This window comes from Amborella trichopoda, chromosome 13, assembly GCF_054954075.1.
Source record: "Amborella trichopoda isolate Santa Cruz 75 chromosome 13, AtrichopodaSantaCruz75HAP2 v2.0, whole genome shotgun sequence".
NCBI lineage: Eukaryota > Viridiplantae > Streptophyta > Magnoliopsida > Amborellales > Amborellaceae > Amborella > Amborella trichopoda.
Genome location: NC_142348.1, coordinates 16455219 through 16479883, shown reverse-complemented (window position 1 = coordinate 16479883; position 24665 = coordinate 16455219). Strand labels below are relative to the sequence as shown.

At 35.0% G+C, this 24665-nt stretch overlaps 1 protein-coding gene and 1 long non-coding RNA gene across 3 annotated transcripts in view; one reads left to right on the top strand and one right to left on the bottom strand.

Moving 5' to 3' along the window:
• The window catches only part of LOC18433907 (26S proteasome non-ATPase regulatory subunit 2 homolog A), a 31889-nt gene extending 26051 nt beyond the window's left edge, over nt 1-5838 (bottom strand). Inside the window, exons 1-6 of one of the 2 annotated variants that reach the window (XM_020667013.2) lie at nt 5724-5838; nt 5523-5636; nt 5291-5391; nt 2273-2393; nt 2130-2189; nt 1410-1477 (exon numbers count right to left, since the gene is read on the bottom strand). In XM_020667013.2, the coding sequence (XP_020522672.1) occupies nt 1410-1477; nt 2130-2189; nt 2273-2393; nt 5291-5391; nt 5523-5627 (455 nt within the window). In that variant the 5' untranslated portion in view covers nt 5628-5636; nt 5724-5838. Of the gene's footprint in view, nt 1-1409; nt 1478-2129; nt 2190-2272; nt 2394-5290; nt 5392-5522 lie in introns of both variants that reach the window. The other variant, XM_011624922.3, reaches the window with a different exon arrangement.
• Nucleotides 5839-6508: 670 nt separating this feature from the next.
• LOC148779051 (uncharacterized) lies at nt 6509-10518 on the top strand. The gene is made up of 2 exons (XR_016047321.1): nt 6509-6918; nt 10332-10518. It is a non-coding gene; the product is annotated as an uncharacterized LOC148779051 (long non-coding RNA).
• Nucleotides 10519-24665: the final 14147 nt, after the last annotated feature.

The window sequence follows — 24665 nt, the reverse complement described above, 5'->3', positions numbered from 1 at the left end:
GGCTAATGCCTAATCATATTCATACGTCAACAAGATATGTATAGGAGAGTGTAGGGCTAGTGATACATGACTGAAACTTGCAGACAATTGATGCCAGCACAGAGGTAGGAGATGAGGTTCAGGCAGATCATTACACTGAGAGACTCTATAATGACAGACAACATCTGCTATGGTGATTTGGGTAGGCTTGGCACTGAGAGAGACAACACCAAGAAATAAAACTTTGTAGCTTAGAGTGTCGAGGCCAAGGGGGTCTTTCATCCTTCTTTCTTGGGGACCAGTATAAGTAGGAGAAGCAAGAACACGGTCAGCAGGATGTTTGACTTCAATGTGGGACATTAGAAGAGTACATTTTGCTGGGGTGGGGATTCACTGTACTCATACCCTTGTAACTCAAAACCTTTGCAATGGAATTACAAACAGTTCACTTGGAATTCTCCTGATTGTTAAATCAATTGACCTAAACTTTTTTTTTTGAAAAAAATTACCAGTCTTTTGACGTATGATGCACACCATTTTAATTGAAGTAGTATCATAAACGACTTCATCTGATATACATTTCAAGTTGAAAGTAGTTTTAACATTTTGAGCGTAGATTATAATCTTATGTCTTGATATATGTGTTACATACAGTTTCTTACTATATTTGTATTCAAGAAAAAAATTTGAAACATAAGTTAAGCTTCTCTTTTAGGATGAATTGAATCAGATAGGATTAAGCTCTTTTCCAACCGAAACTCCATAAAATCAATAACAGAAATCACCCCCAATACAGGACAAAGATGCAATGAGATTGTGAAACTCTTCCAAATCGAATTTCAAGACCCAATGGAACTCAGTGATTCATCTCTAACAAGAACCTCCACAACCTCTTCTCATGAGAACACATCAAAGCTCTATATAACTCCTAGAATTTGAAATGTTTCACGGCCATTTCACACGTTTCATGGTCTCTACTTGCGTCCCACCATAGACAAGCATTGGCCACCAATAAAGAAAAACAGAGCATAAAACAAAACCAACTTCTATCTTTGAAACACCAATATTTGTTGCATCAACTAATGTCTATAAAAGAACAATAATATGGTATCCATCTCGAACAACCTAATCCAGTGAATTTATTAAATGACAGGGGACTCAATATTTTTGAAGCACAAAGATCTTGTTGAGAAACATCAATCTAAAATGAACAATTTCGTGTCGTATCCCCCTTAGTCATTAGTTTCAAAATACACCATCAAGCAAACCTAGAAATGTATGATAAGCATATAATCCAATGGGAAAAAATGTCTAATAAGCATATGATAACGCATAATTGTATTTTCTCATTTGATAAGATAAATCCTAAATGAAAAGGAAAAGAACAAGGAACCTAAAATCCAAATCTTCATTCATGACAAAATACTTACCGTACATATTCATGGCCCCATGAACCAATATCTCCTTCTGACCCCAACAGCCGATACTTCAAGCTCTCCTACAAATATAGACAAGCAAACATACTATATTGTTGAGGAATGATGAATAATAGTAAATGGATTATTTAAGGTATTATAAATTGTTCGACTCATTCGGTATAAGTTGGTTGCAAACTGTAACCACAGCAAAAATAACAAAATTCAAATTTCAATATTATAAAGCTCTACAAAGATATGCAAGTAACATTTTTTTTTTATAAACGTTAACTTTTGTATTACTATAAAGAGTTTGGAGTAGAGTTTTGGGTTAATCCGAGAGTACCCTCTAAAGATATGCAAGTAACTTAAGCAAAACTTGCAAGCATAGTTGACAAGTCAAATTCAAGGAACCAATCCCATTAGCTGCATGATGGAAAAACAAGAAAGCAGCCAATAGACAAGAACAAACCATCTTACTGACAGAAGTAATCAAGATACGTACATGGAAAGAGAGAATAGAGAAACATATGCACAAGACAACCACTATACCTTCTGACAAATACATGTTACCATTGAAAGTTTTCTTTTTGTTTAAGTCGGCATTTAAATATTCATTCATTGGGTTCCATTATACATTAACTCTCTGAGGTCCAAATAGAATTTAGTCACTAAGATATTGAAAGGAAATCAATAGACCATATGGAATAGTTTCACTGTTCACTTTTCACATACCCGCTCCCCTTCTGCAGACATGGTCAGCGCCAGAACCGAGAGAATATCTGCTAAGTATTTCTGTAATTTGCATGAAACAAATGAGTGGGTCATGCAACATTAACCACAAAAACACTGAGAGGTGTAAACGTAAAAAGTCCCACCTTAAGATCAGTATCTGCCATTGCCTCATAGTATGCTTTCAAAGTACCATAATGGGGACGAAGAAACTTCAGGGGTTTTGGAACGGAAGTCATGGAGCTTGTTGAAGTGCGTATTTCTTGCCTATTGAAGAAAATAAACAATAAATACTAAACAAAGCTAGGAAAAAAAGGGACCAATTTGCCAGAACCATAAGTATTTACAACTCACAGAATATGCGCAGCATATATATATATATATATACACACACACACACACAGATACAAACAAACAAACAAACACACACACACACACACACACACATAGATACATACATACTAAAAATATATAGATAGAAATGCTCCTATAAGTTTTGTGATCTATTATTCTATATCGCTACTTATTTTACAATTTTTTTCCTGTAACTCCTTTTCCAAAATTTTCTTGTTACATTAGCGTATACAACCCACACATGCACACAGATACATGCAATAATTGAACTCCAAGCTTATTGGACACTCCTAAATCATGAACCTATTTGCCAAAAACTATTTGCCAAAAAAAGACAGATTTTCCTATAGATCTGCCACAAAATGCCGACAAGTTCATCCCTGCTACCATTAGATCTGTTTCCATCTCCTAAAATTAGAAGTAGCGTATCTAGTGAGATTTTGCATTTTAGCATAAGTAGCTTGCCAAATAATACATATGCAGACAAGAGAAAATTTTCTAAATATGGCTCGAATAATCACCAAAGGAGAATGCTAACCTCACAGTGCAACCATTTCAACATGCTAACAATAGGAAATATATGATAAATTTCTTGAAATTCTCATATAAGTTTCTTGATGTGCTTTTTTTTTTTTACTAAGTTGCCAATTTTTTCATGTAACTCCTTTTTACAAATTTTTCTTGTTTCATTAGCATATGTAACTCAACACATGCACACGCATATTATGTAACTTCAACTCCAAGCATACCAAACACACCTGAATGAACCTACTTGCTTAAAAAGTTGGGTTTTCATATAGATCCACCGTAGAATTCTGATAAGTTCATCCAAACAAATAGCCCTTTTCTAACTCCTAACCTTATATATAGCTTCGGATTGGAAATTAAGATATACTGAAATTTCATATTTTAGGACAAGCAATCCACTGGTAACAAGCTAATCAGTAGTATATATGCATACAACTATAGCATCTCCTAACATGGCCACAATAACCACCTTCTCATACTTCTCATACTGACAAGTGCACAGTGTAGGGAAGAGGAGGAGCTTGTAGTGGTGACCATTTCAACACGCTATCAAGAGGAAAATGACCATTAACCCCCCATTTTTTGCAAGACATTCGAGGAAACAAATTTGGTTCTTGTGAAGCAAAAGGAGATAAAAGAAACATGTATTGTAAGTTTCATTGTAAAACAATATTCTTTTCAACTTCCATCTCCGAAATTGAGGGTTCTACTTCTCATACGAAGCCCACGCATCGAAGTTTGGAGGAGACGATGGACATTCCTCTCTGTCAGTATATCCATGGTCATCAATTACATAAGCCTAGGGCTATTAAGCTAGTGTGGGACACCCTCACAAGTATGAGGAACTTGGCTTCTTAATTTAGCATGCGGAACCAAGACTTAGTTGCTTGAATTTTAGTGGCCCAACCCCAATTCGTGGATAGAGAAATAGCATAATCACTTTCATATTATAATAAAATAGCATGTCATATTTATAGACGCGAACTCAAGAGTTGGTTCCAAGCTAGTATCCCAGTCCTTTTCTCAAGAGTCTAGGAAAGAGAAATTTAAAATTTCATACTGCATCTTGCATGTCAGAAATAGTTGCCTGGAACATATATTCAACAAGAATTTTTCTTTTCTAATTTTTTTCTGACGATCGCATAAACAAGCATGCAAAGTTGTTCAATATGTAAGCGTGTTCATAGAGCTGTAAGAGAAAACGGTGAGGTTGGAAACTTTAGGATAGAAACCACCTAGAAGGAGACAAAGAAGCCAATGAATGAAATCAATGTTCTACGTCATGGGAGTTTCTAGTAATCCAAGAGTTCGATGATCTTGTTCTCTTATTAAATGTTATTTATTATCAAAAAGAATTTGTTATTTGCCAAAGATCTGGATTCAGAAGGAACTAAAACCCATTTTAGAGATTTGAGAACCACATTTTATTCATATTTTTAAGAGAATTCAGATCTCAATTGGGGTAAGAGATTTTTCAGCAAGGAGGACAAAGGAATTCTGATGTTCAGTGAGAGTTGGATTCTCAGTGTCTGACACCATATAAACTGATAATTCTAGGTGCGCACAACTCAAGACGCATTTGAATGAGAAAAATGTTTGTACCTAAAAAGGATATCCATATTTGGATAACATATCATGGAACAGATGACCTAATCTAAAAGAAAAAAGAAAAGGGAATGGCAGATATGATGCTCTCAAGTCTTGAACAAGGGTTCCATGCTGGCAAAAGATTGCTATGACCTATAATGTCAGGAAGGATGCTCCAAGGTAGCTTGTCAAATATGATAAAAAATCATGACAAAATTAGCTAGTTACGTTTTCTCAGACTGGTAGAGCGAGAGAGGGAGAAACATAATAGCACTCACATTAGTCTTGACTGTTCTAACTTTGACATCTATAATATAATGGAGAGCACTGGAGTAGCAATCCAGAAAAGTTGAACTAGGCAACCATAGTCCTTAGACAAAAATAAACTATTTGATGCCACTTCATGAAGCATGATTTCAGAGCACTTGCAAGTCACAGATACACTGAATTTCCAACAGTCACTCACACCAACTAAAAGGCAACAATAATCGTTAAATTGAATCGGAATATCAATTGTACACTAAAATAAATACGTAGCACTAATCAATCAAATAAATAAGAAGATGTCAAGATAAAAAGTGGGACTAAATCAATCAGACAAACAAATGAGCAAATAAACAAATCACAATAACAATAACAACAGTGAATGGAAAAGGAAGATGATTTTAGGAAAGGACAATAAACCAGGCCCTTACCTCATACTTTCAAGAGCTAACTTCTGGACACCTGGGTCAGAGTCTTGGACTCTCTCAACATACAGTTCCAATTGTTGTTTCAAAGCCAAATCCTCATCAGACTGGAGCAAAAAAACCATAAACCCCCCAAAATAAACAAAAAATTGATAATTTTTTAAGTACGAGACGACTCGATGGACACGTTCAACAAAACAATGTATATTAATGAACAATAAACTGTTAAAATGTTTACCAAATCTTCATCTTTCTTTTCATCCTTCTTCTTTTTAGGGTCTTTAGATGGGACTTTAACAGACGCCTGCTCTGAGTTGGTGCTTTGATTGGGATCTTGGGCCATCTTGAAGAGCTGAAGAAAATAAGAGGAACCTGAAACCCTGTAAACAAAACCAATAGAAGCAGAAACCCTGGTGGAATAGTGATAAACCCTAAAAACCTGAAGGGGATGTTTGCTCCTTTGGGTTTACGAGACTGAGAAAGACGAGGAAAGGGAAGAGATTGAGAAAAAGCCTCAAAAGCCACAGCGGTAAACGTGTAGTTCAAGTAGAGAGGAGAGATTGTTTTTGGCCTTTCCCTTCTTTTGAGACATCGCGCAGTCGGGGAACGCTTTGCTTGCCGACCGAGTACACGGTGCTCCAGCGGGAGCATATTGTACAATTAGTCCCTGGTTGGAAGTTCAGCCTTTCTTTTTACACATCTGGAAATCACTATTGTAACAAATTAAATCTTGACAAATATAGACTTTTTAGGCACTTTACCCCATCATAATTTTTTTTAACATATTTTTTCCCAAAACCAATTTTTTTAGCTAATACCCCCAATACAAAGGGAAAGCTTTCTGCGCTTCTCCTATAGCATAGAAGTTTTATCCTCCCCTACTTTTTTAACCATTAATTTAAAATGGAGGGTTGATATTCATTCACTCAAGTTGTGACAAAATGGGAGGCACGGGATCAACCGGTAACCCATTTGAAATAAGTCTGTAGTAGAGAAACCCATTTTTAGAGAGAGAAATTACGGGAGAAGAAGGAGATAGGGGGCTTCTTGTTGGAGAGAAAGAGCATAGGAGAAGAAGGGGATAGAGGGTTTCTTGGAGGAGAGGGAGAGCACACATAAACTAGTGCGAGAGAAAGAGAGAGCACACAACGGTAAAAGAGGGAGAGAGGGCTTCTTGGAGAGGAGAGAGAGCACGCACCTTTAAAAGAGGAAGAGGGAGGTTCTTGAAGGGAGAGGATAGTTTCTCTATGCTATAGGGGAAGCATAGAAAGCTTTCCCGAGAGGGAGAGAGTTTTTTTTTTCAAAGGATTAGAGCAGGAAGATCCTAGAGAGAGTCTACAAGAAAGGCAGGTAGGAGGCAAGAAGATTCTTGAAGAGGAGTGAGAAAGAGGGTGGGCCCACCCCTTGGCGACCTCTTTTCTCTTAGGGCCAAGAATTGCTTTGCCAGAAAACAAAAATCCCCCTTGGCGATTGGCTCTTGAAGCCACTTGTGGTTGATTGGTGGTGGTCGAGTGTGAGGCTCGACAATTTGCTCGGTCATCCCGACAACAGGGTAGCCGCTGCTCTTCGCCGTGCCCAAGCCTCTAGGTCAGCACCCAAGGCTCTCATCTTCGCCATTAATTTGCAGATCACAGGTTTGATATTTGTCTATTTTCCTTTTTATTTAATTTAGATGTGTGTTTGCGCGTGTGTATATTTTAAAGTAATCTCTGTAGCATCATTTGTGAAATTTATAGCTTTTTGCTCTCTCTCTCTCTAGCATTATTTGTCAAATTTAGAGTTGTTTATTATCTCTCTCTATCTTTGTTTCTTGAATGATACTAATTTTGTGAAATTTAGAGCTATGAAGGATTGATAGCTGTTTTTTTATGTGAAATTTGAGCAAAGTGGTGACTTTTTTATTTTTAAGATGCCTTGGAGCTTAGTAGGTTCTTGCCATGGAAATTTTCTATGTTACTTTTTTTAATCCATCTTGGTAGGGCTTGTTGCTATTTTGTGAAATTTTTGGAGCGTTGTTTTTTTGTGAAATTTGGAGCTTAGTAGTGTTTCTATGCAATTTTTAGAATCCATTAGGCATAGGATTGCTTCCATTTTTTCTTTAATCTGAAAGTTGAGGTAGTGGTTACCTGTTTGTTTTTTGGACCCATTGAGGGGAAAATTCCTTTTATGAATTTTGAACTGATTATCCTTGCCATTTTTTATGAATATCAGGGCCAAGCAATATCTTTTAGTTAATTTGTGGATCCTTTAAAACTGTGGCTCCTACATTTTTTTTTTGTTGAACTTTTGAACTAATAGTATTTCTTTAGTCATTTTAAGGATCCATGTTGATAGGGGATTCTTGTCTTTGATCACTGAATGAGACACAAATTGTGAATTTGCAAAAGTGGGCTACTGGTTTTAAACCTTGCTCCAAAAAAAAAAAAAAAGGAAAAGAGAAAGAAAAAACAAGGCACCCCCTTAAATTGGCATTTTTTTTTTATTGAATGGTGATTGCTTATCTCAATGAATTACTTAATCGAACACTTCTTTGCTCAGTGCTCAATTCACTGCCTAATCGCGTGTGGTGTCTTGGCTTTGTAGATTACATATACCCAAGCCTCGGATTTATCTCTCATTATCAACTATATTATTTATCAAAAAGGAAAAATGTTACTTCTTTAGCTTCCTTTCATAACATCCAAATAATGTTTTTTCTATAAAGATGGACCAGCATGAGTTCTATAAAGACAATTTTATGGAAGCGAGTTATGATAATGTCATAGTAACTGGGGATGGTGAGGACAATGAGGTCCCACTGTTTTGTGATCAACAAGACAATAGTGAGCATCAAAAGGACTTATTTGTAAGAATGAACTTTGAATCTGAGAATGCTGCAATACATATGCCCAACAACAAGGCTTTAGCATTCGTCTTGAGAGGCCAAGGAAGGACAATGACAACAATTTGAGGATGTGAGATTATGTTTGCTCAAAAGAAGGTAAACGTGATCCAAAGTATGCAAGAAAAATTCATCCTCGACCAATAACAAGGGAGGGATGCGAAGCAAGGTTAAGGGTACGCAGGATGAAAGAGGGAAAGTGGGTTGTAATGAAATTTGTTGAGGAGCATTCCCATAAGTTTACATTTGAGATCACATTGGGCTATCCCAACAATTACCATGAATTTGATTAAAGCGATATCTTCAGCAAGGTTTGGTGTACATAAAATTATGTAAATTTTAACAGAACATGTGAATCGGTCAAGTGCTCTGGGCTTCACTCACGTAGATGTCAAAAACTTTATCCATAGAACTTGTAGGAAGACGAGTATTAGAGGGAGGGATGGAGAGGCTCTTTTGGCGTACTTTCGTGAGCGTGTTGAGGCGAACCCATAGTTTTTTTTATAAAATACAACTTGATGAAGTAGGTTAAGTTTGTAATGTGCTATAGATTGACTCGCGATCAATGATATCATATGAGTACTTTGATGATGTAGTTATTTTTTATACAACATATAAGACAAATGCATATCACATGCCTTTTACCCTTATTATTAGAGCAAACCACCATAAAAACAATATAGTCTTTGGTTGTGCATTAATTAGGCATGAGACAATAGAGTCTTTTAGTTGGTTGTTTGGGCATTGGTTAGACGCTATGTAGGGTCAAGCACCGGGTTGCATCATTAATGATCAAGATGCAACCATGGCTGCTGCAATTAAAGAAGTTCTTCCAAATGCACGGCATCGATTATCTAGATGGCACCTTTCATGAAAGTTTCAAGAAAAATTGGGCCATGTTGAGCGGAAGCACCCAAGGTTCTTACATGAGTTGAATGGAATCATTACTAACCATAATGAGACAATTAATGATTTTGAGGATCGTTGGTCCAAAATGCTCCAAAAATATGAGCTCAGGGGAAATGAATGGTTGGACATAATATATGGACGTCGTTCTCAATGGGTTGATGTATATATGAATGATACATTTCTTGATGGTGCACGGTCTAATCAACAGAGTGTAACTATGAATAGTTTTATTAAACAGTATGTAAATTCACACACTAATTTTTCAGGATTTGTAAAGCAGTGCCAAAAAGCAATTGATCATCTATATAAGAAAAAAAATATGATGGACTTTAAGAGCACTTAAGGTATTCCAATAATGAGAACGACATTCCCCTATGAAAAACAAGCTACTAAGTTGTATACTCATAGTGTATTTAGGAAATTCAAAAGATACCTCTCATGATTGTAGAGTCTATAGAAGTTGATCGACCAAATACCACATATAGGATGTATAAGTATGATACCACCACATATAAGGTGTATAAATATGATGCTAATCGACCACAATATAAAGTGGTATTCAATGAATCAGAAATTACAACAACTTGTACATTTTGCTTGTATGAACATAATGGTATTCTTTGTGCACATGTCTTAGGTTTTCTATTAAAATAATGTTATGCTCATTCCCGAGTACTACATCATAAGAAAATGGACTAAGGAAGGAAACAAAGGGATGGTATCAGATGGCGATGGTGTTCAAATTAAGGTTGACTATAAGGAGTCTCAAACTGCTCGTTACGATGATTTAAGTAGAGTCGCCTTTAAAGTTGTATCGAACGGATCAGATAGTGAAAGACTTTGGGAATTTACAAAAACTTATGGAGTATAATGAAAAAGTGGAGAGGAAGAGATTGGATTATGAAAAAGAGGCAACTTGTTCGAATCAAGGTAGCAATATAAATGATGTAATGCTTAGTCATAGTTATACACCATAGACTAATTCGAACACTTTTATACTTGAACCACAATGTGCTCGAACAAAAGGGCGGCCTAGCACTGCAAGAAAGAAAGCACCATGTGAAGAGAAGACAAGCATGAGGACGTGTTCTGTTTGCCAAAATGTAGGGCACGATAGGCGAACTTGTCCAACTTTTAGAACTCAAGGGTAAAATTATAATTATGCTTTCAATTATAATTTAATATTGTTATACTTTAATATTTTCTTGTGAATTTGAAATAATGCATCAACTAATCACTATTTTGCAACTTATGCAGGTCCGACATGAAAATTCCCACAATGGAGCCTGAAGCTGAGCAAAACAATATGTAGACTTCGCTATGTACACCATTCGCTTTTTTGATAGTATATTGATAATACATTTGCACTAATTGATTGTTATATATTAAATGTATTAGGATATAATGGCATATGTTTTATGTTAAATGCTTAGTTCTTTCCATTTTCAATTGGTTTATATTTTCAATTGGTTGCCAAGCTAATGTATATTTTAAATTTTTAATGACTATATTAGTTTGGATAACAATGCAAGAAGTCAAAGCAGAGGCCATAACTTTAAGATCAAGACTGGAGTTTTTTTATAAGCCCAATGGTCAACCCTCAAGCTCATCATCTCATAAATTTTTTGCAAGCCCAATGCTTAACAATCAAACTCATCATCTTAGAAATATTTTGCAAGCCCAATGCTCAACAATCAAGCTCATCATCCTAGAAATTTTTTGCAAGCCCAAAGCTCAACAATCAAGCTCGTCATTTTAGAAAGTTTTTGCATCCCCAATGCTTGTGGAGAAGACTTTATCTTAGAATGGAGCTTCGAAATGGAATTTTATATAGCTTCCAAATGTTGCAAATTCATGTTGCAAGTAGAATTTTGTATAGTTTCAAAGTGCACGTTGAATAGCTTCAAATGGAATTTTTGTATAGCTTTCCATTTTGCAAATTGATGTTGCAAATAAATTTTTTGTATAGCTTCCATATATTGTAAACAATATGTAGATCTCTCACGCTATCCGTGACCTAGCTATCTTACTCTCTTTCTCACTCTTTGGGTGTGTGTGCGTGTTTGTCTCTCTCTCTCTCCCCTTCCTACGAACTCTATGGATGGTTTGCGCTTCCAATAGTACTCCTTAGCTTTTAATACTAAAATAATAGTACACCAAATTCATACACCAGATAGTATGGGCATGGAGATAGCCTTCGTATCTAATTTATGTGAGTTTGAAATGCCAGTTCTAATTCCTCCAAATTCATACACCAGATAGTCGACAAATTCAACTTAACAACCTTGCTGACTATCAAACAACATACATCGCTTGGTCAGTTCCCCCAATCCAACCTTTGGGGCAACCTAACAGTTGATATATTAACAGTCGATGCAATCATGCCAGTTTGTGCCAAACAATTAGCAAGCTGGCTCAGTCATCATCATGCCTACATCTCAGCTAACTAAGATGCAAGAAAGCATGAAAATCCTTCAATTATCCCTAAAAAGAATGGGGATCTAAGACTTTTCACCCCTTAAAAACCATGTGGAAGAAACCCTTTAAGAACCTAGAAAACCTATAGACCAATTTTGTCATTCTAGAATTTAGGCACAAGTTTTCAAGAAGAGGCAACCTCAAACTACACGTTTCTAAGCATACCTCCATGCGGTTCTTTCCTTATGGGATAGGCCTAATTGCCTTATGACGGTGTTTTAATATAGTTTATTATGAGACGCTCTCTTGTGGCATCGGGAAACGATGAAAAACTTCCCTCACATCACCACTAACAATATGTTGAGGTGCCTCACACTATTGAGCAGCAAATCCCCAGACAGTCTCTCTCGGTTAACTAACAGTCATAAGATAAACCCTAGGTGAATCCTTAAGTGATTACCTTGCTCGACTAAAAAAAAAAGGCTTCACAGATCATTGAGTGTTCATGGTCTGATCCTACAAAAATAAGTATCATCATTGAGAATGCTACAACTGAATACAAATCACTTCTTAAACAAGTGAATCCTATCTTTCTTAATCAACTCCATGATTGAAAGGGTTGAACTTTATGGGCAAGCAAAGTGTCATGCAACTAGCATCATGCCATTTCAAAACCCCAAACCGGCCAAACCTCTACTAGGACATAATGAATTGACTAGTGGAGCTTGGTAGATAGTCCAACAACAAAGTCCATGCATAGCTTTCAAGATGAAAACTAAGCTTATTCATACACATGGTGGTCACAAAGCACCACACCCAGGGAATTCACAACCATTGTTGAGCCAATGAATGACGTTATGAACCTTTTATTCAGCCATAGACTGGTCTAAGTAGGCATTCCCTCTCCCCACTAGAGATCAATCAAAATGGTGTGCATGGCACCAAAATTATGCATATGACATCGATGAGTGCCTCACCTTTAGACTTGTGGTCTAATAACTCATTGACAAAGGGGTTATAAGCGTCAAGGACAAATAGGCCTACAATGTCTCTCAAATAAATGAAGAGGAAGAAACGACTCTGATAGCCTCAACGATAGTTGAGGCCAACCTACTCCAAAAAAATAAGTTAAAGACCCAACCCAGGTCAAAAGATCATCCAATATTGCTTTGGGGTACAAGAAGAAATCAGATTAAAGATCTAGATGAACCCAAGCATGAGCTCAAATAAGACTCTATAGTTGAGGATCGTCAAAATGATGATGATGGGGATTGCTTTAGCCCATGAGCCACAAGCCAAGAATAAGCTAGAGGACCAACCATCATATGAGGAAACATAGAATACGACAACCCCATGAGAGGAATATATTGAGAAAAATAAAACGAAGAAGGAATTATGTGGTTCGGCGTTTTTGCCTACATCCACGAGAAGGGAGATTGCTTTCTTATGATTGTACGACTCCTTGTTTCTCTTACATTATATAAGATTACAACTTCAAAGCAGATAGAGGAGAAAAAATAAGAGGTGATAGAGAGAAATCCAAGGTTTTGAGGTAATCATTATATACAACTTGTCAACACGGTTACAGCCTCAGTGCCAACTATTCCAACACTCCCCCTCAAGTTGGTACAAAAAGATTAAAAGCACCTAACTTGTTAAGAATTTCTTTAAATTTCTCGTTTCTGATGGCTTTTTTAAAAATATCTGCAAGTTGGTTTCCACTGTCAATGTAAGGAGTTTGAATGATCGTATCTTGAACATTTTCTCTGATGAAATGACAATCAACCTCAATGTGCTAAGTTCGTTCATGGAACACAAGGTTTGATGCTATGTGAATAACGGCTTGATTATCATAATGGAGCTTAATTGGAGTGGAGTTTTTGAACTCAAGATTATGAAGAAGAGCCTTGAACCAGCTGAGTTCACACACTCTAGAAGTCATAGCCCGATATTCAGCTTCAACACTAGATCTAGCTACAATGCTTTGTTTTTTACTCTTCCAAGTGACTAAATTTCCTCCAACAAAAGTACAGCATCCCATAATGGATTTTCTATCAGAAGGATCTCCTGCTCAATCAGCATCACAATATCCCATAATAGTAGTATGACAATTTTTCTTCATTAAAATTCCATTTCCTGGAGAACTTTTAAGATACTTTAAAAGTATCTTAATGCACTGACTAACTAGACTACCCCACACTTCCATGTGTGTGGTGCGAGGAGCATGCATGAACTGACTAACTAGACTCATAGCATGAGTGATGTTTGGTCTAGTGATAGTTAGATAAATTAATTTTCCCACAAGTTGTTGACATCTTGAAATATCTTTGATGGGTTCTCCATCTTCAAGAGTTAATTTCTGATTTATTTCAACTTGTATTTCAATAGGATGAGCGCCTAATTTACCTGTTTTCGTTAGCAAATCCAAAGTATATTTTCTTTGAGACACGAAAGTACCCCCTTTTTAGTATGCAACTTCAATACCAAAAAAAAACTTCAATTTCCCTAGGTCCTCTAGATAAAAAACATGATGAAGATATTTCTTAATCAGAGAAATTACTTGAACATCACTTGCAGTGATTATGATGTCATCCACATAAACAAGAATAACAACTTTGCCTTGTTTTCCGATTTTTATAAATGTAGAGGTGTTAACAGTGCTCCTAGAGAAACCTTGAGAAATAAGTGCAGAGTTCAATTTGACATACCAGGCTCTTTAGGCCATAGATAGCTTTTCTTAGCTTGCAAACCATATTTAAGTTTTCCTTTGGATAACCTTGAGGAATTTTCATGTAAACTTTTTCTTCAAGATCCCCTCGAAGAAACACATTTTTAACACAAGTTGGTACAATGGCCAATCAAGGTTGGTTGCAATGGAGAGCATAATTCTAATAGTATTCATTTTAACAATAGGAGCGAATGTTTCCTTGCAATGGACGTATTTGCCCAATTGACACGTCCGAAGGAATCAATGTTGGAATTATCGGATCCTTAGTTCATGCAAGGATCGGCGCCTCTCCATACGTTTGAGTAAACCCCTTAGCAACCAACCTTGCCTTTTATCTCTCAATTGTACAATTATTATTGTACTCTATTTTATATATCCATTTATTCCCAACAACCTTTTTTCCTTCTGGTAACTTGATAAGTTCCCATGTGTGATTTTCATCAAGAGCAATGAGTTCTTCTTTCATTGTTTTTTTCCACACATGGTGAGAAAATGCCTCCTGAAAGCTAATAGGTTCCTGATTGGCAGAAATAGAGCTAAGGTAACAATGATGTTCTTTAGATATTATAGAATAATCTAAAACCTTTTGAGTGAGATATTTTAAAGAAACTTGGTAAGTTTGAAAATCTTGAAACTTACTTGGAGGTCGAATGGTGCGACGATGGCGATTAGAGTCAATAATGGGCACCATGGGAGGGGCCACTTGAGGAGCCGTTGTATAAGGGCGGAAGCTTGAGGTTCTTCTTCTTCTTAAGTGTGTCTTCCATCATTGGTTCCTTCATGTTTAGTATCGGTTTTAACATAGTCTTCATCGGTGACAAGAGGCGTAATATAATTCTCCCCCTGAAGCTTATTTTCCTCATCAGTTTGGGTTTGAGGAAAATAATATTCATTTTCTTGAAACATAACATCGCGAGAAATAATTAAACGTTTCTCTATATTATCATAACATTTATAAGCCTTTTTTGTAGGAGAATAGCTAAGGAACATACATTTTTGTGCCCTAAGACTAATTTTGTCAAAACCAGGATTGTGCACATAACAAACACACCCAAACACCTTCAAGTGAGATGATGAGCTCTTCTTTTTTGTTAGCACTTTAATAGGAGTTTTTTCTTGTAAAATTTATTAGGCCATTTATTAATGAGGTAGCTGGTCGTTAACACGACATCACTCCAAAAGCACTTTGGGACATTAGATTGAAACATTATGGATCTGGCAACCTCTAAGCGATGTCTATTTTTTCGTTCAGCTATCCCATTTTTGTTATGGGGTGCCCACAAATGAGGTTTGATGAAGGATTCCATTTTCTTCAAAAAAATTAGAAAAAACATAATTACATATTATGTCCCGTTATCTGATGGTATAATTTTGATTGGAGTCTCATATTGAGTTTCAATCATCTTATAGAATTCCTGAAAAGTTGAGAAAACTTGATCCTTAGTTTGTAAAAGATAGACCCAAGTAATTCTTGAGAGATCATCAATAAACATTAAAAAATAACGGTGTCCTCGACATGAGGGGACAAGTGCAGGTCCCCAAACATCAAAATGAATTAGATTAAAAGAAGTCGAGGAAGTCCTACTTGAAGTCTTAAAAGGCAAACGAGTCTGTTTAGCAAACTGACAAACGCCACGACTTTCACAGTCCAAATGCAAATAAAGAAGAGAACTCCCAGTACTCTATCTGAAGGATGACCAAAATGCCAATACCACAACTGACTCTCTGTTACCTTCTTATTATTAGAAACTAATGCCTTTGAATGGACATCTAATATGTAAAGACCTCGTTTCAACCGACCCTCACCAATCATCCTCCCTATGGCTTGGTTCTAAAACATGACATCAGTAGGAGAAAAAATAACATTGCAATTAAAATTTGTGTAATTTTGCTAACAGAAAGGAGGCTTGACGAGAAATCAGGTAAGTACAGAACATCAGTACTAGGATGATTGTGAAAAAATATTGTTTTTCCACTTCTTTCAACAGGAACCATGGACCCATTAGCAATAGTAACAAGAGTATTTTTTTGAGAGGTATGATATTGAGTTAAAACATATTTAGATCCTATCATATGGTCAGTGGCACCAGAATCAATAATCCAAGAAGATAAAGAATGAGAAAGGAAAGAAGAGTTACCTAACTCATTGTTTAAACTTTGGGAATTAGATGCAACAAAAGCCTTACCAAAATTTTAAAGGAGTTGAGCACGACACGTTGTAAGCGTGCAGTTGCGCCCACTACCGAATCTTGATGTCATCCTACCCTTCCGAATCTGTAGAGGAAACTTGGCAAATCTCTTTTTTTTAAAACAGGATCCCAATTAAACACTCCCTAAATCAATAAAAAAAAAAATGTAAATAAAAAATTCACAAAAAAGTGGCTAAATTGTAGGGCCCACAAAAAATGTTTAGTGAAAATATTTTCTCAAAAAGAGAAAGAACAAATTATTTCAAAAAAAAACTTTAAACAAAGTTTAAGTTTCCCTTTAAGTTCGTAAATTCTAGGTTAGATATTTTTTAGAACTTCAATTTTCTATTTTTAAATCTAGCACCAATTCTAAAATCTCTCCTTTTTTAAACTTGTAAAATGTTTTAAAAGGTAAAAGAGTTGGATAGGGCTCCAAAAATAATGACACTGACATATTGTCATAAGAAGTCTAAATCTAGAACCCGAGAGGATTGTCGGGCTTAAAAGTCTATCAAGAATGAATCAAGGACACAAAAAGTCCTAAGAAAAATAATGTTTTTTCGAAACTGTCCCAGTCAAAGCCTTCGCTTAAAATCAACCTGAGCTCTAGATAACCTCAGGAGTCGAAGGTATGATGGACATTCAATTTGCCAATTTATTTTTTCCATATTTCTTTTTAAGTCAATACTTCTCTACATTCAATTGAAAACCAGTACCTAAGCCACGATAGACCATCGCTCTTGAAGCATTGGTAGTTAAGAGCTTGAAAGCCACCGACAACGGCTAACCATCGCCTCGAAGTAGTTGCAAGTAAGGGTCAGAATGATGACAACTTATTTTCGCCTCAAATAAGTGACAGCTGAGAGTCGGAATTGAAGAATCGGCAACAGTTAAATATCCCCTCGAAGAATTGGCAGTTTAGGGCTGAAGAAACCATTTTGAGTCTAAACATGACCATCACTTCGAAGCGTTGGCAATATGCACTCCCTATAAATCCTGATTGATAGCCATTCAAGTGAATGTTTTTTCATTTTATAAACTTGGTATCAAACGTCTCTACTTCTTTAGCGCTATCATGCTCTCTGAAGAACAAGGAGTGCCAAAGAGAAGCAATTGTAGACGCTCTACTTTAAGTAGTGGTTAAAAGAACTCCTATAAACCTACAATGCTGAACCCTAACGACCACACTAGCATAATGAACCATTGGACACACCAAACTTGTTGTCCACATCTCCAAATCACTGTCCAACCACCAAATATTCCCCAAATATTCCACAAAACCCATTATCAGGAATAAAAAATTTGAAAATTAACATATTGTAGTATTTACAAATCCCCAAATCACAAAATCCCAGTAAAATCCAAGATTTTGAGCTAATTACATTCTAGGGATGCGATATACGTCGCTTGATGGTTCAGTGGTTCAGATTGATGATGCGTTTGTGGTTTTCGGGACTTATGGCAGATGAAATCTACACCCTAGTCTCCTAGTTTTAGTCCAGAAATCCTCAGAAGTGTAACAAAACCTCAAATCAAACCAAACCTTATATCCTCTTCAACTGAGAACAAAACCAACAAAACCTACAAGAAGAACATTCCTTCTAGCCTGCAAGCCCAAGAAGAACATTTCGAGGCATCTCTCCCAGGAGTTCAAAAAACAAAATCTTGATTGGCAAATCCTCGAAGGAGAAAGCAACATAGACTCACTTTTTCCGTTTGATCTAGGCCCCAACTCCTAGTGCTGGGCTTGAGGGCCCTGTTTCCATGTATTTTCTTTTGATTGTTTCTCATATTTTTCTCTTAATATTTATCACCTTGCTCCAAAAACATTTGATAGAATGAAATCTCATTCTAAATTAATTTATCATAGATTGGAATTTTAACAAGTTTACAAAATACACATAGTATTTTAAATAGTATTTTAAATAGTATTTTAAATAGTATTTTAAATAACAAGTTTACAAATACACATAGTATTTTAAATAACAAGTTTACAAATACATCGGGACAGGTTTGACTTTGAGTAGTATATTATGATCAAGTTGCGTGTACGGTCATTTTTAAAACTAGCGACAAAATGTTGTAATATTTGATATAACACAAATTTTTTGGTGATTTTGTAAAAATGGCAAAAATAACATATTTATACGTAATTTTCTATTTTTAAATTCTGAAATTTAAATTTTCGAATAAATTTCATATTTTCAAATAATTTTTTTTTTATTTTCCAAATTCAAAATTGTTAGGACAATTTTTATTTTTTTTGCAATTGAAAACCTGAAAAATGGCAATTCCAAAATTTGGGATCTAAAAATTATCTATAACATGAGTTTTGCCCTAGGGAGTATATTGTTATTCTTCTTGTTCCCATTCTTCCGATAAAGCTTTGTTGGAGGCTATTAGATAGGCCTACCCGTTGGTAATTAATTAAGGGAAAAGTTTATAGAGAGCCAAGGCTCTAAACAATCAAATAAGAGTTAGAAGAGGTTGTTTTGATGTCCAAATATCCTCAAATTGATCATCTCGACATCAAGATGTATGAACACGAGAGAAAAATGGATTTCAAGTTTTGGAAATAGTGTATTTTACAACGCATTTGTGGACCGTTAATTTTCAAGATTTTCAAATTCTCATGGATCTGTCGATCTACATTATTTTTACAGCTTTAAACTTTATAAATAAAGATGAAAATGCATTTTAAGGCTATCACAAAGATTTACAACATTGAAACCACATTTCTGCAAACTATTTGAACGTAGGCTCTAATTGTTCAGAGCCTACGCTCTATACAAACCGCACCCAATCAATGATAGGCTTACTCATTGGTAATTAAATTCCGGTGCATCTATTTTATCCCCTGACTTCTTTTTCTACTTCTTGCCTTCACCAAAATTGTAATTTGTCTCCATCATACGCATATCCTCTCTATTTCTCTCTTTTAAGTCCTAAACGCGATAGAACTTCCCCTCTCTCTCTCTCTAGGTTACCGTGTGCTTGCAGCACAAGCTGCAAGCACCCTTGTCTTTAAGAATGCCTTTTGGTCAACAATGTTCACCAACATATATCGGCCTACCTTGACGGTTGGTAGGCATTTACAAATCTAAGTTAGCACCAACTATAGTTCTTGTGCCTCTACTTCCGGTCCGCCATGAGGCCGCCTAAAGCGGTTGAAGGCCCAAACAGCCTTTGATATGGTTACATTAACCTTAGGATGTTTTCCAGATTCAGTTCAAACCTGGTCACATTCTCCATCAGTTAGTACCAGGAAATTTTCACCTACCCCTGCGGCTAAATATACAGGTAAGTCCTATATAAAGTAGAACTTCCTCTCTCTCTCTCAATCTATCATACAAGCCCTAGACCCTCGCTCCTCTAAAATAATAGTCCCTCTCACCAATAAATTGCACCTAACTCTCTCTTTTGGATTAGATGGACATTGAGCAACTCTCTCTAACTCTCTCTCTCTTTCTCTCTAATCCCAACCCCACCATCATTGATCCTCTTTCTTTATTACTTTCTTTACCTTCATACCAAGGCAACCGTACCACCTTTCCACCTATCTCCACAACTCTTACTCTCGTTTTTACCCCAACAAGATTCTTCTCATCACTCTTTATTTACATATTCATGCACTTGCAAGCATATTCTAGCCATCATACTCAAGATTTAGAAGATGTTGGTGAGCGCAGCCCTATAACCCATATTTGGGCAATGATGATATGCAAGATTCTCAAAATTCCAATTTTAGTAAAGGCCATCGATGTAGTTTTTGGAGCGCGAGTTTCACTTTTGGCCAGGCCCTTGGGGGTCACATGACTGCCCACAGAAAAGTTATTTCAAAGATGAATTCAGAGGAAAAGAAGAAAGAAAGCAATGAATGTAGATTTTATGAATGCAGGATTTGTCCATTGCGTTTCAAATCTCCCCAAGCATTGGGTGGTCATATGGATGCTCGCAGATGTCATTCAATACTGAAGCTTCCTCATCTAAGAGCTTTTTTGCCTTTCTATAGATAGATGAAGAAGCGACCCTATATTTTTTTTTTCTTTGATGTTCATAGTATTTCTTATTAATATTTTTTATAGTGTAGGATGAGTTTTCCTAGTTTCGTGGTGACAGAAATGGTCAAGAATCATTGTGAGTTTCTTTTTGTTTTGGAGCATGCAGCAAAAGATGGAATTATTCAATTTTTATTATCTTTTAGGGAGAATGTTGAGATTAACGTTCTGTTATTTATTTTGATCTTTTTTTGCTTTTTATGGTGTCTTAATTATCAATTTCTTTGTTGTTTCTAACGTCACTTGTCTATATTTAGAATCTAAAATTTGCTTTACTTGGATGCATGGAGTGTCCAGACTAGTAGGTGATTTTGTTTGCTTTTATTTTTTTGGAACGCATGACCGCAAAAAAAAAAAAAGGGTGGGCTTGAGCTTAATCACTACCATATTAGATGAATGAAAGGAGATTGTGTCAAGAACTGGCCCCACCTCAGAGGTCGGGGTGTGTCTCATTGTTGATATTAAAAAGAGAAATTTACATTAGTATCCATTTTACTTCACAGTATTTAAAATTTACCCATAATTTATTGCTATTATATGTGTATCCATTTTTTTGGTGATTTCAAAATTGCTGACATTTATGATATTCTTAGATGCAAAATCAATAAAAAATATCGAATCATGCAAGATGTGAAATTGCAGATTTTGGATCTTGAAGGGGAGTTTGGATTTTTTATTATTTTTCCTTGAGAAACTTTTTTGTATTTTTAATATCTGAATTTAACAAAAATTAATGATATGGTAGGAAAATGCAATTCTAAGATTTTGAAAATCCAAACTTTATAATGGAAATTTTGGACTTTGGAAAATCGAAAATGTTCAGGGAGACTAAATGCCACTTTCGGATATGCAATATCCAATAGTGCAATTTGCAAATAAATTTTAGATTTTAAAAATCTGAAATTGTTGGGTGGCTGAAATGCAATTCTCACATTTTTAAAATATAAAATTTCAATTTTCAAATCAATTTTTGTCCATAACCCAATGTTGTTTTGACACTTTTTTTTTGTTAACTTTTTTTTTGTTAACATTAAAACTATTTTCACAATATTTGGATTTTTAAAATAGAAAATTTTAATCACATGCTAAGCAATCGAAAGTTTTAAAATGGATTTTGAAAATCTAAAGAAGGATAATTTACTCATTAAAACAATTTTTGTGTATTATTGTAATAATGGATATAAAACTGGTATAAGTGTAATAACAGATATCCCAAATTTTTGTGGTTCTCCTTTGTTAAAAAACTAAAGAATCATACTATTTCTGAAAAATATTCAATTGAAGCATATATTTTCTCTAAAACATTTAAAATAAAACCAATTTAGCTACTAATCCCACTTAAATCATTATTATTTAGGGCGCATATAGCATGCTATGTGTACAAAAATTCTCTCAGGCCAAATGGTGATTTTGGGGGATTTTTTTAAAATTTGAAATCTGGGGATCCATCTAAATATTACTAAAATGATTATTTTCATAAAAAAAAATATTTCGAATTTAGAACATCTAGATCTCTTCCTATAAAAATTGGACGCTTGTCTGCCATGGGATATCATTCTTTTAGGCACATAGAGAGTGTGGAGTTAATTTTTTTTTTTTTTTTTTTTTTTCTTTAAGGTTTACTGCTACATTTTAGATATTACATTCCCAGAATTTTAGATCTAAAAAACACATACATAAAATGTGTTACGCTTGAGGGGCTAGATGGATAGTGTACTCCAATAAAAAAAAAAATTTATTATTTCAGGTTTGATCCCTATTCTTGATTCTTTGTTCTTCTAATGTAATGGAGCCTATGAAATTCCTTCGAATATGGAAACATTTTTTAAATTGAACTCTATAGTCATCCGCTCACAATTAAATAAACAAAAACTAAAAAAGTTACAAATTTTCTTGACAAAAGAATTGCTTTTATTGTTGCAATTTGAAGCATATTTGTTTACTTGAAACTTTATTAAATCCAGAGGATAAACATTGAATGCAAAATAAAATTAATTACAAATCCCATTTAAAATATAATTTACATTTTGATAGTGATAAGAGCATTATTGACCAAGAAGAAGATAATAATCTCCAAAGCCCCTAAGTATTAGCGGATGAGAATATATTCTTCTTTCCCCTAACTAACTTTATTCTTCTTACAAGCAAGATTTAGAATTGAGTTTCTAACATATAGGAAGATTCCTCTAACTAACTTTATTCATATATCCCAATTTCGAGATGATCAATTAGAGGGGTTTCCAACGTTAAAATAATTTTGTACGATGGATTTTTTAGGTACATATGTAATTCAACATTTTAAGGTTGCAACCTTATATAAACATTTTCCTTAACTAAGATAATAAACCCCACTTAACCGAGTAATTGGATAGGTGCTTGGGTTTGTATTGATTAATAATTAGGGTTGCGTTTGAAGCAGAAGATCTATCTAGTTAGTTAGGACCTAGGACAAGAACTTAAAGAGTCTATAAAGGTGTTACTATCGCTTCTATTATTAATAGACAAGTTAATGACGGTGATTGCATTTACTATGTATTCTCTCTCGCACACCGAAAGACATCCATTGCAGTAAAACATGCTCATCTCGTTTAAAGTTTTAAAGAAGAATGAATACGATTCTCAACGACAAAGAGAGAGCAACTTATTCGCTTTTTCGAACTCATTGTTGCAGTCTTGTGGACTGTTGCCGGCAGTCCATATACATGGTGGAAAGAGAATCCGTAGCAGATAGAAAGAGAGCAAAATGAGAAACAAGTGGGAATTCTGGAAGATATTCTTGATGGGTTTTCTGATCTTTCGAGTTGGAAAGAAAGGTGCCATAACCCCAAATTTTGCACACACATTCTCTTCATCTCAATAATCAATCCCCTAAATAAATAAAGTTCAATTTGAACCCTAGATATGGCCAAAATGAATCCCCCCAAAAACGAATCTAGACCATTCATTTTGTGAATTTCAATATTTTAACCTAATCATTTTTTTTCTTTTTTAATATTGTTCATCTAATGATAATAAAACCATCCAAAAAAAAATGGAAATGAAAAAATTCTTCCAAGCCTAGATCCAAGCATCTCACAAAAATGAACGGCCTATATGAATTAGGCTAAAAAAATAGTTTCTAGATTGCGTTTTCCATTTTTTCTTTTTTTGTGATTGTTCATTAGAATGAAAAGAGTGTATATTTCAAAATTTGGATCAAACAAATGGCTATAAGATGGTTTTTTAAGGTTGTTGCATCATATAACTATACAACGGTTGCATGAAATCATTGCCCCTTATATAATTTTTTTTCCTTATATAATACACTATAATAACCTTTTATTATAATATAGTAATATAATTTGAAATTGTCCTCATCACATAGCATTTGTTGAGAGAGAGCAAAGAGAAATTCGATATCGAAGTGTATCAGACAGGTGCTTATCTTTAATTTCTCATGTTAATCAAATATCAAATTGTAAGATGCAGGTGTCAAGAAAATCCTCAAAGAAGATCTTCCTAATTCTAAATCTTTAATGCTTTTACATTTAAACTCCCCCAATCTAAATCTTTAATTCTTTTACATTTAAACTCCCCCAATCTAAATCTTTAATGCTTTTACATTTAAACTCCCCCAATCTATTTATGGTGCACCGCCAAATCCTCAGGGATAACATTGAATGCAAAATAACATTGTTTCGAATCCCATTTAGAATATAATTTACATTTTGATAGTAATAAGAGCATTATTGACCAAGAAGAAGATAATAGTCTCCAAAGCCGCTAAGTATTAGCGGATGAGAAGATAATCTTCTTTTCCCTAACTAACGTTATTCTTCTTACAAGCAAGATTTAGAACTGAGTTACTAACATAGGGGAATCCAAACGTACCTGTAATACCATTTTCTCTCTTTCTCTCAAAAGACTAATAAATGCCAAACACCTCACCCCGTACTTCTCTCACTAACAATTAATAAAGAAATATAACAATTATTTTGACCTCTCATATTAACTAAGGGGGTGTGGTTTCTATAACGTTGCAACCCTAAACAATCTATTTATCGTGTACCTCCAAATTTTATCATAACCTGTAATTTTGGTATAAAAAATTCTTCGGATTATATGAAAATCTATTATTATATCTAATTATAAACTTTTAAACTCCAAAAATGGTTAAAATCAAGTAGATCTATAAGCATATGAAATTTTTTAAAATAGT